Source organism: Thalassophryne amazonica, chromosome 16, assembly GCF_902500255.1.
Source record: "Thalassophryne amazonica chromosome 16, fThaAma1.1, whole genome shotgun sequence".
NCBI lineage: Eukaryota > Metazoa > Chordata > Actinopteri > Batrachoidiformes > Batrachoididae > Thalassophryne > Thalassophryne amazonica.
This window is the reverse complement of record NC_047118.1, coordinates 63,736,147-63,751,852: the sequence shown is the minus strand read 5'-3', so window position 1 is coordinate 63,751,852 and position 15,706 is coordinate 63,736,147. Positions and strand designations below refer to the sequence as shown.

At 40.6% G+C, this 15,706-nt stretch overlaps 1 protein-coding gene across 1 annotated transcript in view; it reads left to right on the top strand.

The window, feature by feature from the left end:
* The window catches only part of tbc1d16 (TBC1 domain family, member 16), an 87,435-nt gene that overhangs the window by 52,147 nt on the left and 19,582 nt on the right, over positions 1–15,706 (top strand). The window contains exons 9-10 of the mRNA XM_034190516.1: positions 8,599–8,733; positions 13,871–14,057. Of these exons, the coding sequence (XP_034046407.1) occupies positions 8,599–8,733; positions 13,871–14,057 (322 nt within the window). The remainder of the gene's footprint in view (positions 1–8,598; positions 8,734–13,870; positions 14,058–15,706) is intronic.

Sequence of the window (15,706 nt, the reverse complement as noted above, 5' to 3'; positions counted from 1 at the left end):
GTGCAGTGGCATGTTGACACATTGTAACGGCAGCTAAACTGTCACATGGCTGCAGTGTCGGCTGCCAAATGCTCAGTCAGTCAAACATTAAACCATATGTGAGCCTTTTGTGAGCAATCAATAGGCACAATCAGGGAAGTGCTAAGGGAGGTGCTGGGTGTGAAATAAAAGGTCTCTGGAGAAAAAAACATGCCAGCATTTATCAGATCAGTCTGCCTCTCCACAAGATAAAAACAGCTGTGGCGCGCACAGACACATGCGTGCACACTCATGAAGTATACAGTTTCATTTCTGAGACTTTTTTTTAATTCCCTGTTTCTAAAGGACACATTTTCTCCCGGAGTATTGTCTGCAGTGGAAACGATAATTGGGAGAGTTTCAGCTACATATGGCCTTTTGAGTACATCAGAAAGTCTTATCGAAGTCAGCCAATTAGAGCTGCTGCTCTGACTGATGTGAATTCCTTTAAAAGGCCATTTGATTTCACCCTCTGAGGATGTACAGTGATAATTAGTAGTAAAGATACTGTGATTTACACTCCCAGATTCCCTAATCTTATCTTTTTTTTCCCCCTTGTTCTCATAACTATACAGCTGCATATACAGTTAGGTCTATAAATATTTGGACACTGACAGGTTGTGTTATTTTAACTGTATGTTGCCGGTGTGTTGAAGGTGAAAGCAAATAAATATGAATTTGTAGTGCAGACTGGAAACCTTTACATAACGGGATAAACAGTGGAGTAATTCCAGCAGTTTTTTGTGTGTGGTTTCCTCTTGTGGAAAAGACCTAAAGTAATTGGACAATTGGCTGCTGAGATGTTCTATGGCAATTTGTGTTTCTGTTATCAGTCCATCGAGAAGTCGCATTGTGTGAAGTGGCATTCAAGTGTTGCATTACTTAAAGTGCAACTGGAAAGTATTCACAGTGCTTCACGTTTTCCACATTTTATGTTACAGCCTTATTCCAAAATGGATGAAATTTTTTTTTTTCCCCCTCAAAATTCTACTCACAACCCCCATAATGACATGAAAATTTTTTTTTTTTTGCAAATTTATTTAAAAAAAAACACACAAAAACTAAGAAATCACCTGTACATAAGTATTCACACCCTTTGCTCAATACTTTGTTGATGCACCTTTGGCAGCAATTACAGCCTCAAATCTTCTTGAATATGATGCCACAAGCTTGGCACACCTATCTTTGAGCAGTTTTGCCCATTCCTCTTTGCAGCACCTCTTAAGCTCCATCAGACTGGATGGGGAGCGTCGGTGCACAGCCATTCTCAGATCTCTCCAGAGATGTTCAATCGGATTCAGGTCTGGGCTCTGGCTGGACCACTCAAGGACATTCACAGAGTTGTCCTGAAGCCACTCTTTTGATATCTTGACTCAGTTGGCTGTGTAGTTAGGGTCATTGTCCTGCTGAAAGATGAACCAGTCGCCCCAGACTGAGGTCAAGAGTGGTCTGGAGCAGGTTTTCATCCAGGATGTCTCTGTACATTGCTGGATTTATCTTTTCCTCAATCCTGACCAGTCTCCCAGTTCTTGCTGCTGGAAAAAAAAAAAAAACCCACAGCATGATGCTGCCACCACCATGCTTCACTCTGGAGAGGATGCCTGGTTTCTGTCAAACATGACGCCTGGCATTCACATGAAAGAGTTCAATCTTTGTCTGATCAGACCAGAGAATTTTGTTTCTCATGGTCTGAGAGTCCTTCAGGTGCCTTTTGGCAAACTCCATGTGGGCTGCCATGTGCCTTTTACTAAGGAGTGGCTTCTGTCTGTCCACTCTACCATACAGGCCTGATTGGTGAATTGCTGCAGAGATGGTTGTCCTTCTGGAAATTTCATCTTTTTCCACAGAAGAATGCTGGAGCTCTGATAGAGTGACCATCAGGTTCTTGGTCACCTCCCTGACTAAGGTCCTTCTCCCCTGATTGCTAAGTTTAGACGGGCAGCCAGCTCTAGGAAGAGTCCTGGTGGATCTGAACTTCTTCCAGTTATGGAAGAAGGCCACTGTGCTCATTGGGACCTTCAAAGCAGTACCCTTCTTCATATTTGGGCCTAAAGACAATCCTATCTTGGTCTACACACAATTTCATTGACTTCATGCTTGGTTTATGCTCTGACATGCACTGTCAACTGTGGGACCTTATATATAGACAGGTGTGTATCTTTCCAAATCATATCCAATCAATTGAATTTACCACAGGTGGACTCTAATTAAGTTGTAGAAACATTTCAAGAATGATCTGTGGAAACAGGATGCACCTGAGGTCAATTTTGAGCTTGGGCTGTGAATACTTATGTACATGTGTTTTCTTAGTTTATTTTTAATAAATTTGCAAAAATCTAAAAACAAAGGTTTTTTCACATTGTCATTTTGGGGTATTGTGTGTATAATTTTGAGGAAAAAAATTAATTTCATCCACTTTGGAATAAGGCTGTAACATAAAATGTAGAAAAAGTGATACCCGAGCTCTGTTTGCTTTAATATTATCATTATTTGTGGTTTTATATGAGTATATTTTGTATTCCCAGTTATACAGCTTCATGATGAAGTGTTTAGAGGAGGATTTTCTTAATAAGAAGACCTGAAAGTTCAGCTACAATTTGCCATAAGTTACATCTAAGATGCAAATCTAGATTTATGTTTTGGTGAAAGAATTAAGTACTTTTATTTATAGACTTAAAAGAGAAAAGACAGCACTCTTCCTCTCTGTCTCTTTCTCCTTCTTAATTTCAGTGGCGCTTTATTGACGTGGAAAACATGTTTTCATTGTCAAAACAAGTGTTACATGAAAAATTAAGTTCTCTCTCTCTCGCTCTCTCATGCTTGCTCTCTCTCGTGTTCGTGTGTGCATTCTCTTGCTTGCCGTTTTGCTGCTGAGCAAACTTGGAACTTTTTGGAAACACAAAGCCTTTCAACTGTAAACTAAACCATAAATTTCTAAATACATCATCAGTGACGCTCACATGAGGCACTCTGGATTAATACTGAAGGATTTTGATGGCGTTTTTTCCCCACTCAGCGGAGAGAAACTCTGTCTGCTACTGTGCTACACGCTGAGCTGCTGTTTCATAGCGTTTCACAGCCTCGGGATGCTGAAGTGGCTGATTTTTTTAATTTTTTTTTCCCAGCAACAATTCCATTAATTTTTCTTAAAATGCATGCTCGGCGACGCAGACAATTTGAACCTGAGAGCCGGGCGGAAATTTACCTCTAACCGTGGCTTAAAACCCTCAATTGCATTGCGGAAGAAACAGCTCGGCTTCAGCTCAGACACCTCCCTCTCCCCCCTTGCCTCCTCACCCTCAGCAGTGAGCAGTTTTTCCAGCTTTCCTCCCTAAACACATCTATCATTTGTATGAAACACATTTGAATCAAGACATTAAATGTAGTTTCCACACAAGCTATTTTTACTGTTGTAATACTGAATGATTTTTATGAATAAAGCTGTGGAAACAATGTACGCACATTGTGTACAGGATTACAGCCAGTCTCATCTATTAAATATTGTCTTATTGCTCTGATTGTCACATCTAGGACATGATGAAGGGACTGTGTCCACCTTTTTTGGGCAGGTTTCAGGCATTTGTCAGTGTTATCCACAGATTCAGTCATGTCTTTGTATTTACACAGAGGATGCAAGCCCACATCGAAGCTCTGCATGGCATCCTACATTAGGGGCTTGCGGAGCCAAACATTGTAACAACGGTCTATTAGAGAAGTGTTTCTTCTCTGCGTAAGAAATTGAAGGCAGCGGGACCCAGCAGTTCACCATGCCAGCAGGCAACAGCCGACATACTACTGGGCAGAGAGAACCAAAGGAACTTTCTGTGGTGTGTATGTGTGTGTATAAACACCCTTTCTCAAATTCAGTGAAAATTCGCGATAAGTACTTGTCCAGTTCTTCTAAAGACGTACCCGCCAGCACTGCGGCTGCTGGATTTAGCTTCCTCATATCATGGATGCATTTTTTTCATGAAGCTAATAGAGCCATGCAATAGCAAGATGGATGGGAGAAAAAGGCATGGAAAATGGTCTACAAAATACACGCTAATGGCATCACGCATACAGTCAGACAAATAAGTATCACATCCCATACAATCCATCAATCAAATGACAAGGAGTTATTGACAAGCATGTTATGTAGGTGTCATATAGCATGCAATATGTTGTCCAACACATTTATTTGTGCATCTTGCTTATTTTTGAAATTTAAAAGTCCTTATGTTAACTAACAGCACAGGCTGTGCACTGACTTCCTCTCCATTTTTAATCTCACCCCCATGGAAGCACTGTGTTGCAAAGTGGGTTTCACGTACTGAAAAGGTGCGACATAGATATGTTTTTTTTCTCTTCACAATGCATTTTTTGACAGGTGCAACATACGTCAGTAAATGCAGTAATCACAAGCAGTCCTAAATTTCTGCTAGTCTGTTTTTGCTCATATTTACATGTTGTATATTACAATTACGCACCTTCTTATATTAATTGATGTGCACTGCAGACAACAGATTATACCTTTTAAAAAAAATGTTTTCTGGCCCACTTGTAATGTCTTAAGTGACTGCATTCTGATTTGATTACGCAAACATAGCTGATATAAATTCATACATTTTAATCTGAGAAATATAAAGTGATGAACACATGCACTGAAGTGGTGAGTACCGTCCTCGAGAGGGAGAATGTAACGGGGCCTGAGAGGGTCCAAACAGCACAAACACGGCCCACTGAAAGTAAACAGTTACGTGGCGTTGCATCAGGCGTGTGCTCGTTATTCCTGACGGGGCTACATGGAAAACAAACAGTGTTAATTAAATCCCTTCTGCTTGTTAGGACTTGAGTCCATTAGTGCCATGCACAGAGACTGTTGCTAATTTTGTCCCTAACATTTACAGGGTTAGATGGTGTTTTATGGCTGTTGAATCACCTTCAGTGGATGTTTGATAATGAAATGCCGCACAAGTCCCGTCCTTACTCACCTCTATGCTTTTTGATGTTTGGCTGTCATAGTTTTTACCACAGAGTAACATTTGGGATGAATTATGCTGACCTGATTAAAGTCTGTCCCTTGGATTTGTATGTCAGATCTGTCCTAAGCGTGTGTACTGGCTCCCTCTGCTTTCCCGTCTCTTTATCTCTTCCCACGTCAACGTGGAATTGATATTTCTCATCAGTTTTCTCCACACAGTTCAATTCTCAGCCTTCTCTACACTTACAGTAGTGTTCAGAATAATAGTAGTGCTATGTGACTAAAAAGATTAATCCAGGTTTTGAGTATATTTCTTATTGTTACATGGGAAACAAGGTACTAGTAGATTCAGTAGATTCTCACAAATCCAACAAGACCAAGCATTCATGATATGCACACTCTTAAGGCTATGAAATTGGGCTATTAGTAAAAAAAGTAGAAAAGGGGGTGTTCACAATAATAGTAGCATCTGCTGTTGACACTACGAACTCAAAACTATTATGTTCAAACTGCTTTTTTAGCAATCCTGTGAATCACTAAACTAGTATTTAGTTGTATAACCACAGGTTTTCATGATTTCTTTACATCTGCGAGGCATTAATTTTGTTGGTTTGGAACCAAGATTTTGCTCGTTTACTAGTGTGCTTGGGGTCATTGTCTTGTTGAAACACCCATTTCAAGGGCATGTCCTCTTCAGCATAAGGCAACATGACCTCTTCAAGTATTTTGACATATCCAAACTGATCCATGATACCTGGTATGCGATATATAGGCCCAACACCATAGTAGGAGAAACATGCCCATATCATGATGCTTGCACCACCATGCTTCACTGTCTTCACTGTGAACTGTGGCTTGAATTCAGAGTTTGGGGGTCGCCTCACAAAATGTCTGCGTCTCTTGGACCCAGAAAGAGCAATTTTACTCTCATCAGTCCACAAAATATTCCTCCATTTCTCTTTAGGCTAGTTGATGTGTTCTTTGGCAAATTGTAACCTCTTCTGCACATGTCTTTTATTTAACAGAGGGACTTTGCAGGGGATTCTTGCAAATAAATTAGCTTCACACAGGCGTCTTCTAACTGTCACAGCACTTACAGGTAACTCCAGACTGTCATTGATCATCCTGGAGCTGATCAATTGGTGAGCCTTTGCCATTCTGGTTATTCTTCTATCCATTTTGATGGTTGTTTTCCGTTTTCTTCCACACGTCTCTGTTTTTTTTGTCCATTTTAAAACATTGGAGATCATTGTAGATGAACAGCCTATAATTTTTTGCACCTGTGTATAAGTTTTCCCCTCTCCAATCAACTTTTTAATCAAACTATGCTGTTCTTCTGAACAATGTCTTGAACGTCACATTTTCCTCAGGCTTTCGAAGAGAAAAGCATGTTCAACAGGTGCTGGCTTCATCCTTAAATAGGGGACACCTGATTCACACCTGTTTGTTCCACAAAATTGACAAACTCACTGACTGAATGCCACACTACTATTATTGTGAACATCCCCTTTTCTACTGGTACCTTGTTTCCCATGTAACAATAAGAAATATACTCAAAACCTGGATTAATCTTTTTAGTCACATAGCACTACTATTATTCTGAACACTACTGTACCTCTTGTTCCTTCGTCTTCCTTTACTCAACCATCTACCTCCACTTCAGCCTTCTTCTCTTTCTTGATATATTAATGATTTCTTCTCATCACACACCTCAACCTATGTTCCTGTTCTTTTTTTTTTTTTACTGTTGATCCTTTTGTTTGTCCAGTTATCTCATTTGTTATTCTGTCAAGCTTCCTAACTCCACACATCTGTCTCACTATTCTCTTGTCTGACACATCAACTTCTTTCTCTACACTTCCTTCGCTGCCCACATACGTCATTGTCGCTCTTGCTACTGTCTTGTAAGCCTGACCTTTAGTCCTTACCTTAATTCTTTGCTCACACAGCAATCCTGATCCTCCCTCCCAGTTGTTCCATGTAGACTGCACCCTGTTGCGTATTTGTCCACTCAGTTCACTATCTTCAGGTCATGCTGATTTGATGGATTTTTACTTATTGCCCTATCTCCTGGAGCATAAGCCACACACTTTTTCTTTATGTGAAACATGTTTTAACACAGAATTTCCCAAGGGGGCAAGTTTAACACCAGACAAGGAGTTAGTGTAGCACCTGAGCACACCACAGTGTGTGCTGTTACTTAACAGTAGGACTTTTAAATTCCATGAATAAGCAAGATATAAATAAATGTGCATAGTACAACAAATTGGATGTTATTTGATGCAGATGAACACTGATTGCTAATGCAACACATTGAAAACACTACAATAAAAAATGTTGTTTTTTTTCATCAAGTCTTAGAGTTATTTTGTTTATTGTGTTGCTTATTGGTTAAGCCCTATATGAGTTATTGCTGCTGTTGTTATTACGACTACTACTACTACTACTACTAAGGGGCAGCATGATGGCCCAAGTGGTTCTTGCGGATCCATTTCAAAATCCTTCTCCTCACATACAAAACCCTCCACAATCAGGCTTTCTTCTAGCTTACTAGCATGTCACTGCCAAACTCCTTCCTGTTGCCAACCTCCTGTCAGTGCCACTCAGGACCAAGCTCCGGACCTGGGGGGACAGAGCCTTTTCCATAGCTGCTCCCTTCCTCTGGAACTCTCTCCCCAAACAGATTTGTGACTGTATCAATCTGTCTACCTTCAAGACTCAAGTTAAAACCCATCTTTTCAGATCTGCTTTTAATTTCTGATTATTTTATTTTTTTATTGCTTTGTTTTTAAACCTGTAAAGTGTCTTTGAGCATTGTTAAAAGCGCTATACAAATCAAATGTGCTATTATTGTTGTTGTTGTTATTATTATTATTACTGCGCTTACTTCGAGATCAGAAGGTTTCTGGTTTAAGAGCACATTTGCCCATTCTTCATGTAATGCGGAGTTGTGTCAGGAAGGGTGTAATAAGTGCAAAACTTGTGCCAAATCAACATGCAGAGCCATATCGACCCCAAGTAGGAAAAAAGAGAGAAGCCAAGAGAACTATTATTATTATTATTATTATTATTATAGAACACATGATTTTTGAGTATATAAGTGGCACAAGAGTATAAATTGCAGGACATCCCAAAATAGTTAAAAAAAAAAAAAAAAAAAAAAAAAAAAAAAACCCTTCTCATCTTCTTTTCTAGATAATATATTTCTTTTCAGTTGCACATCCCAACACCTTAATGCAATAGATAACCTGCTAGTATTGGGAGATGCTGATTGACCTCAAGCCTGACATGGCAGCTGCTCGTCTGTAAAGTGGTGGGCGTGGTAATAGGCAGCACCTGTGCATGCAGATCTTCCATGGTCCTTTTTCTGGTGCTACAAAATACAGTGTCATCTGCAAAAAAGCACACACTAGATTTAATGATCTTTAATCCTTACACTCAAAAGGTGTGCAGGCCACACTCCAAATTGGTGACAGACACAAGATAAATAGAAAGGTTTTGTGTCAGGAAGGGAATCCAACTGTAAAAGCATAACTGAAGAGATTGATCTGTTCAGGTTCTGAAAAAAAAAAATGTCTTCCTGGTCACCACTTTTCCTTTTTTGCTTGTTATTTCAGGCTGTCCATGAGCACGGAGGAGCACAGTGAGTTCTGGAGAAAGGTCCAGTTCACTGTGGATAAAGACGTGGTGAGAACAGACCGCAGCAACCAGTTCTTCAGAGGAGAGAATAACCCCAATGTGGAGATTATGAGGTCTTTTAACACTGTTCTCTTCCTCATCTGTCACCTTCTCTCAGACTATCCTCATCACTCAGCAGCCCAACACACAGGGGCACCTGTTCATTTCATATTCTGTACCCTGGGGGAGCAGCAAATGAGTTTCATGCTTTATTGACTCTAAGCCGTTGAAGTACTTTTGATGCATACTCATAGTTAATGGCTTTCTAAACGAGGAGCAGGAGGATTTAAATAGCGTATTAGTTTAGTGACTCTCATCAAGGCTCCTGATATGTGTTGAGATATTACCGTATGTCTTCTGCTGAGACTGGGCGGTGTGATCCCAGCACAGTCCACAGGCAGAACATGTATTTGACTTTTTCCTCAGTTGTATATCATCTTTATTGTTCTGACATGCAGGGGTCAAATTCCCCTGGCTCGTTCTGTAAAAACAGGTCATTTGAACTAAAAACACTGGCAACCTCTTGACATTTTTCTTTATCATAGTCCAACAAAAAGAAACCACTGAGGGGGAAAAAACTAAACAAAACATCTCTTAAATTCAGCCTCAGAGAGGCAAAAACAATTAGTTTGTCTTGATCATACTCGCTCTTTTATCCTGTTTGAATTTTGCATTAGTTAAAAAAAAAAAAGCCTCAAGATTTTACATGAGAGAGCATTCATATCTAAGACTATTAAAATGAAAGATTCTTAATTTTTGAAAAGCAACCAATGCAAGACTTTGTCATGTTTTTTAGGCATCACCAGAACTGCTGAAACATTTAGAATGTTATGGGAGCATTTATCCTTTCCAGTGGTTCAGCTTAGCTCGAAAGTCATAAACATTTCTGCACAAGAGGCTATCAATAATAATGATAATAATAATTTAAAAAAAGCCTAAAGCAGAAATTTTCCAGATTTTTTTCCCACAGCACAGCCAGTAGGAGAGACATCAATATGTGTAGGCAGTCAGTCAGTCATGCAGCTTTTCACTTGTGAGCAAGCTTACTTCAGTTGTACTGGCCTATTTGTCAGGTGTTTGCATTCCACATGGTGACCCAAGAAGGCAAGGTCATGAAGCATACCTTATGAAAATCTTGTGAGTGCAATAACTTATTTCCTAGTTGCCTGATTATCGTCAGACATGGTATGTGTGTTAGGCATGGTGACCCTAAGGGCCCCCTCATACATAGTGCGAATTGTCTGCAAACCGTGTAAAATTTTCCCTGCCTCTAATGCCCCGTATACCTGTTGCTACAATTATTTGTGCACACCAGCGGCTGAAAGACAGAGTGTGCGCTGTGCGAGCCCATCGAACCCTTTTGCGGCAGGTGTTGGCCAAATTCCAGTTGACACGCATGAACATCTAACACTGCTCGTTTGGCACTTAGAAAATGTGTGGCCATTCGCACTCTTGGGCACGACAACAGTCTGCAGACAATCACTTTTGTGCTGGCGGTGAAATTTGTCTAAGTTCCCCACAAGTGTGGCTTTGGTGTGGTGCTGAACTGACAAGAGGTGTGTCCGCCCACTGAAGCGGCTGTGGAGATCTGTGGATCTGGACATCCAAGCTGAACAACATGTACTGTGTTTGGACAGACATGGACTAACAACTGTCCACTTTGACGCGCGTGTGTCTGTTTGCTGTCATCATGTGCGCGCTCCCTCGCTACAGCCCATTGACAGGCTGCCCCAGGCTGAAACGGACCATCAGATCAGAACACGCAGCGGGCTGTCTGACTTTTATGTCACCCATGTGAGCCCTGTTCCATATGACGCAGTGTCAGTTCTGGCGCGCCGTACACAAGACGTGTTGGGCAGGATGCGCATGGGCTGGCTGGACATGCACCAGCATATGTGGACATGAGAAGAGCAAATTGCTTCTCATTCATGTCATTTCATGACTGTATGTCTGTGACCATGGGTTATCTACAGAGGAACAGACAGATCATATTTGTATTGCCCACTTGATAAGAGGGATTCAATATAAAATGCTCTGTTTTTATGGTGTATGGTTGTATTTTTTTTAAGTATGTCCATCTCTTTGTTGATTTCAGGCTTTTTCCCCGCACCGTTTACAGGCCAGTGATGGTAGCTGTGGTAAAGTTTTGGGCTGGCAATCAGTAAAGTGCAGGTACGAATCCCATGGGTGGTATGTTTATTTTTTTTTCTTTATTCCACATCAGTGGCGCGATGTGGTTCCACAGGTACCAGCTGGTTTTTATGTTTTATTTATTCCACATCAACGGCGCAATGTGGTGCGCCTCACAGTGTGTTTCTGCTCGAAAGACACTGTCGTGTGCACAAACTCTCGCACCGGGATCATGTACGCCTGCCCATCGGTGCAATGTTTCGTGGTGCACTAATTCGAACTGTTTCACGCTGTTTCTCCGTATTTGACCAAACTTTGCACTATGTGTGAAGGGGCCTTAAGAAGCAAATTGATTTTGGAGTAAAAAGGTAAAAATCAATGAGCTGTACTTAATAAAAAAAAAAAAGCCTTCTGCAGAAAACTGTCCCTTTTCAATGGTAATCTTATGAACATTTGCCCAGGGAGCCGTGGGTTAGTACAGATTATGTGCTTGTTGTACAACCCCAATTCCAACGAAGTTGGGACATTGTGTAAAATGTAAATAAAAACAGAATGCAGTGGTTTGCAAATCCTCTTCAACCTATATTCAGTTGAATACACCACAAAGACAAGATATTTAATGTTCAAACTGATAAACTTTGTTTTTGTGCAAATATTTGCTTATTTTGAAATGGATGCCTGCAACACGTTTCAAAAAAGTTGGGACAGTGGTATGTTTACCACTGTGTTACATCACCTTTCCTTCTAACAACACTCAATAAGTGTTTGGGAACTGAGGACACTAATTGTTGAAGCTTTGTAGGTTTAATTATTTTCCATTCTTGCTTGATGTATGACTTTAGTTGTTCAACAGTCTCCGTTGTATTTTGCACTTCATAATGTGCCACACATTTTCAATGGGCGACAGGTCTGGACTGCAGGCAGGCCAGTCTAGTACCCGCACTCTTTTACTATGAAGCCACGCTGTTGTAACACGTACAGAATGTGGCTTGGCATTGTTTTGCTGAAATAAGCAGGGATGTCCCTGAAAAAGACGTTGCATGGATGGCAGCATGTGTTGCTCCAAAACCTGGATGTACCATTCAGCATTGATGGTGCCATCACAGATGCTGGCTTTTGAACTTTGCGCTGCTAACAATCTGGATGGTCTATTTCCTCTTCTGTCTGGAGGACACGATATGTCTTTAGTACAGCACTGTAAACAGCTGATGAGGAACTGCTTCTTTCAACTAAGAAACATCTCTAAGCTCAGGAAAATGGTGTCACGAAATGATTTAGAGCTTATTATTCATGCTTTTGTGTCAACACGTTTAGACTATTGTAACAGTTTGTTTTCATGTCTAAACAAGGATTTGCGTTGACTGCAGTTGGTACAGAACTCTGCAGCGAGAATTCTGACACAAGCCAAAAGGAGGACTCACATTTCCCCAATTTTAAAGGAGCTTCATTGGCTGCCAGTGTCCTACAGGATCAATTTTAAAATTTTGGTTTTAACCTTTAGAGCTCTACATAGTCAGGCGCCTTCCTATATCTGTGGCCTCATCCAGCCTTATGCCCCTGCCAGGGCGTTGAGGTCTGTGGATCAAAATTTGTTGATTGTTCCACGCACCCGTTTTTCAACCAGAGGAGAGCGATCCTTCCAGGCTGTTGCTCCCAGGCTGTTGCTCCCAGGCTTTGGAATGGTCTCCCGCTCTCTCTGTGCTCACTGGACTCTGTTGACACTTTTAAAAGCCAACTTAAGACCTTCGTTTTTACACAAGCTTTTGCTTAGGTTTTGGGCTGCTATGCTATGTTTTTAAACGTCTTGGCCACTGTGTGGTGTATTGTGTGGTGTATTGTGCTTTTTATGTTGTGAAGCACCTTGTGGCTCTTGTCTGTGAAAGGTGCTATACAAATAAAATTTACTTACTTACTTACTTACACGACATCCATGATTTCTAAAAACAATTTGAAATGCACCGATCCACAATTTTTCACTTCTGCTCCGATCCCGATACCTGAATTTGGATATCTGCTGATACCGATACTTTTCCGTTCTGATACCAGAGCTCTGTTTGCTTTAATATTATTATCATTATTGTTGATTTTATATGAGGTCTTTCTTAAAAAGGAGACCTGAAAGTTCGGCTACAATTTGCCAGAAGGTGCATCTAAGATGAAAGCCGAGATTTGATGTTTTGGTGAAAGAATCAAGTACTTAATTTTTTTTATAGACTTTTATAGACTTGAAGAGAAAAGACAGCACTCTGCCTATCTGTCTCTCCTCAATTTTCAATTTCAGTGGAGCTTTATTGACATGGGAGACATATGTTTACATTGTCAAAGCAAGTGTTAGAGTAAAAATAAAAAATTAAGGCCTGTCTCTGTCTCTCTCTCTCTCTCTCTGTCTCTGTCCTGAGCCCATGTGGTAAGATCCTTTACACAATGATGTCTATTTTAATGCAGTGCCACCTGAGGGATCGAAGGTCACGGGCATTCAATGTTGGTTTTCGGACTTGCAGCTTATGTGTAGAAAGTTCTCCAGATTTTCTGAATCTTCTGATTATATTATGTACTGTAGATGATGGAATCCATAAATTCCTTGCAGTTGAATGTTGAGAAACATTGTTCTTAAACTGTTGGACTATTTTTTCATGCAGTTGTTCACAAAGTGGTGATCCTCATCCCATCTTTGCTTGTGAACGGCTGAGCCTTTTGAGGATGCTCCTTTTATACCCAATCATGACACTCACCTGTTTCCAATTAACCTGTTCATCTGTGGAATGTTTCAAACAGATGTTCTTTGAGCATTCATCAACTGTCCCAGTCTTTCGTTGCTCCTGTCCCAGCTTTTTTTAAATGTGTTGCAGGCATCCATTTCAAAATGAGCAAATATTTGCATAAAAACAAAAAAGTCTATCAGTTTGAACATTAAATATCTTGTTTTTGTAGTGTATTAAATTGAATATAGGTTGAAGAGGATTTGCAAATCATTGTATTATGTTTTTATTTACATTTCACACAACATCCCAACTTCATTGGAATTCGGGTTGTACAGAGATGTTCCAATGGCACTAAAAGTTTTGTATGTTTTTGCCTCAGGCGAATTCTTCTCAACTATGCAGTTTTTAATCCAGACATGGGCTACTGCCAGGGCATGTCTGACCTGGTGGCCCCCCTGCTCACTGAGATCCAGGATGAAAGTGACACCTTCTGGTGCTTTGTAGGCCTCATGGAGAACACCATTTTTATAAGCTCACCACGTGATGAAGACATGGAGAGGCAGTTGGTAAGATGACATAATCTAAAGCCCCCTTTGATTTTTAAAATCTGTTTAACATAAAGAGCTCTTTGTCCTTCATAATGAATAAGACAGCCATTAAAAATAATAAAAAGTGTAATAATACAAAGTGTTTCCATTAAAAGAAAACAAAACAACAACAAAAAAGTCCATACCAGTCCAAATTGTATCAGTCTTTGGATCAATTTGCAATTGCAGAGTGCTTGTCCAACACTTTCTCTTGTATGTTTGGTGTTTTTGGGTTAATGATGAAACCAACCACACCTTATTTTGCAATGTTAAATAAATTATTAATTGCACCAGGGTTTAGTTGTCCCCTGCATGTTTTGTTTTGTGTTGTTTCTTTGGCAGAATGAATCAAAAGCCAAAGATTAAATCTTATATATATTTTTACACACAAAACTTGACGACGTGGTTGAGTCTAATAGGGGAATTACACACCTGCCATATTGAATTTTGGTCATGCAGGGGATTGTGGGAAATGTGTGCCTGCTGTGGCTGCACAGACATGCTCAGAAAGTAAACAAAAGGCTCAGAATGTCAGTGTTGGACCGAAGGGTCCCCCCTAAAAATCTGTCCGCCTGCCTTTACTGCACATGCGTCATTTGGGACCACAGCAGCTTGTCTGAGTCTGACTCTCTTCACCCAAAGCTATCAAAGGGAATAATGTTTTTAAATAATGTAATTATTAACCATCAGATGACAAATTAAAACCTCTTAAATCATTGTAAAAGTTTTAAGCAAAAATGAGGCAAACTCTGACGCTTTTCAATGACGCGAAGTGAACGAACGCATCAGCTAGCAGCTTGTGTAGCCGCGACGCTCTGATCGCTTCTTCCATCTTTCTTGATGAAATAATGCTGATTTTATGTGGAAATGATTGTTGTACAAAAGCTTCAGGTATCTGTCACTTAAACAGATGATGACTGGAGTGCAGTTTAAAGCAGAAACGAGGTGATAATCTGTGAACCGCGGCTAATGACGCACGCGTAGTGAAGGCAGGGCGGACCGATTTTTAGGGGGGAACTTTCGGTCGGCGACACCGGGGATTACTTTTTGTGTCCCTGGATGCTTCAATAACAATCTCAGGGATAAACACGTGAACTTCTGTGTTTTTCCTAAGAATACAACGCTTAGAAACGAGTGGATTCACAATATCGGAAGAGCTGTAAATAAGAGAAAGTTAAGTTTAGTAAGTTCAAGCCAGGATCAGCCTACTGAGTCTGCAGCAGTCAGAAAACTTATACATCCATCATACTTCCATCAAAACCACCAATATAGTAGTTTTGTCCACAAGCGAAATTATAGCAGCCATTTGGCACGTAACGTAGTAAATCCCTCCTGAAATCACCACCCACCCCCATTTTCGCCCGATCAGCTTTCTCCTGCTGCGTTTTAGTGCAGAAACAACTCTCTTTCTTTCTGTCTCTCTTTCCCCTGATGTTTGGAGTCCCATCCACCAAGAAATGCGTGTGCTTGGCTCAGCACAGAGACAATGCAGCGCACACTTACTGATCTGAATGATCTCAAAGATGGATAGGCAGTATTATCTCCATTGCAAGGGCGCAATTTAGAACTAGAAATTGGGGGGGACAAAGTGCGAGGCCCGCAGGGCAGAAGCCCATAGGCCGTGGGTC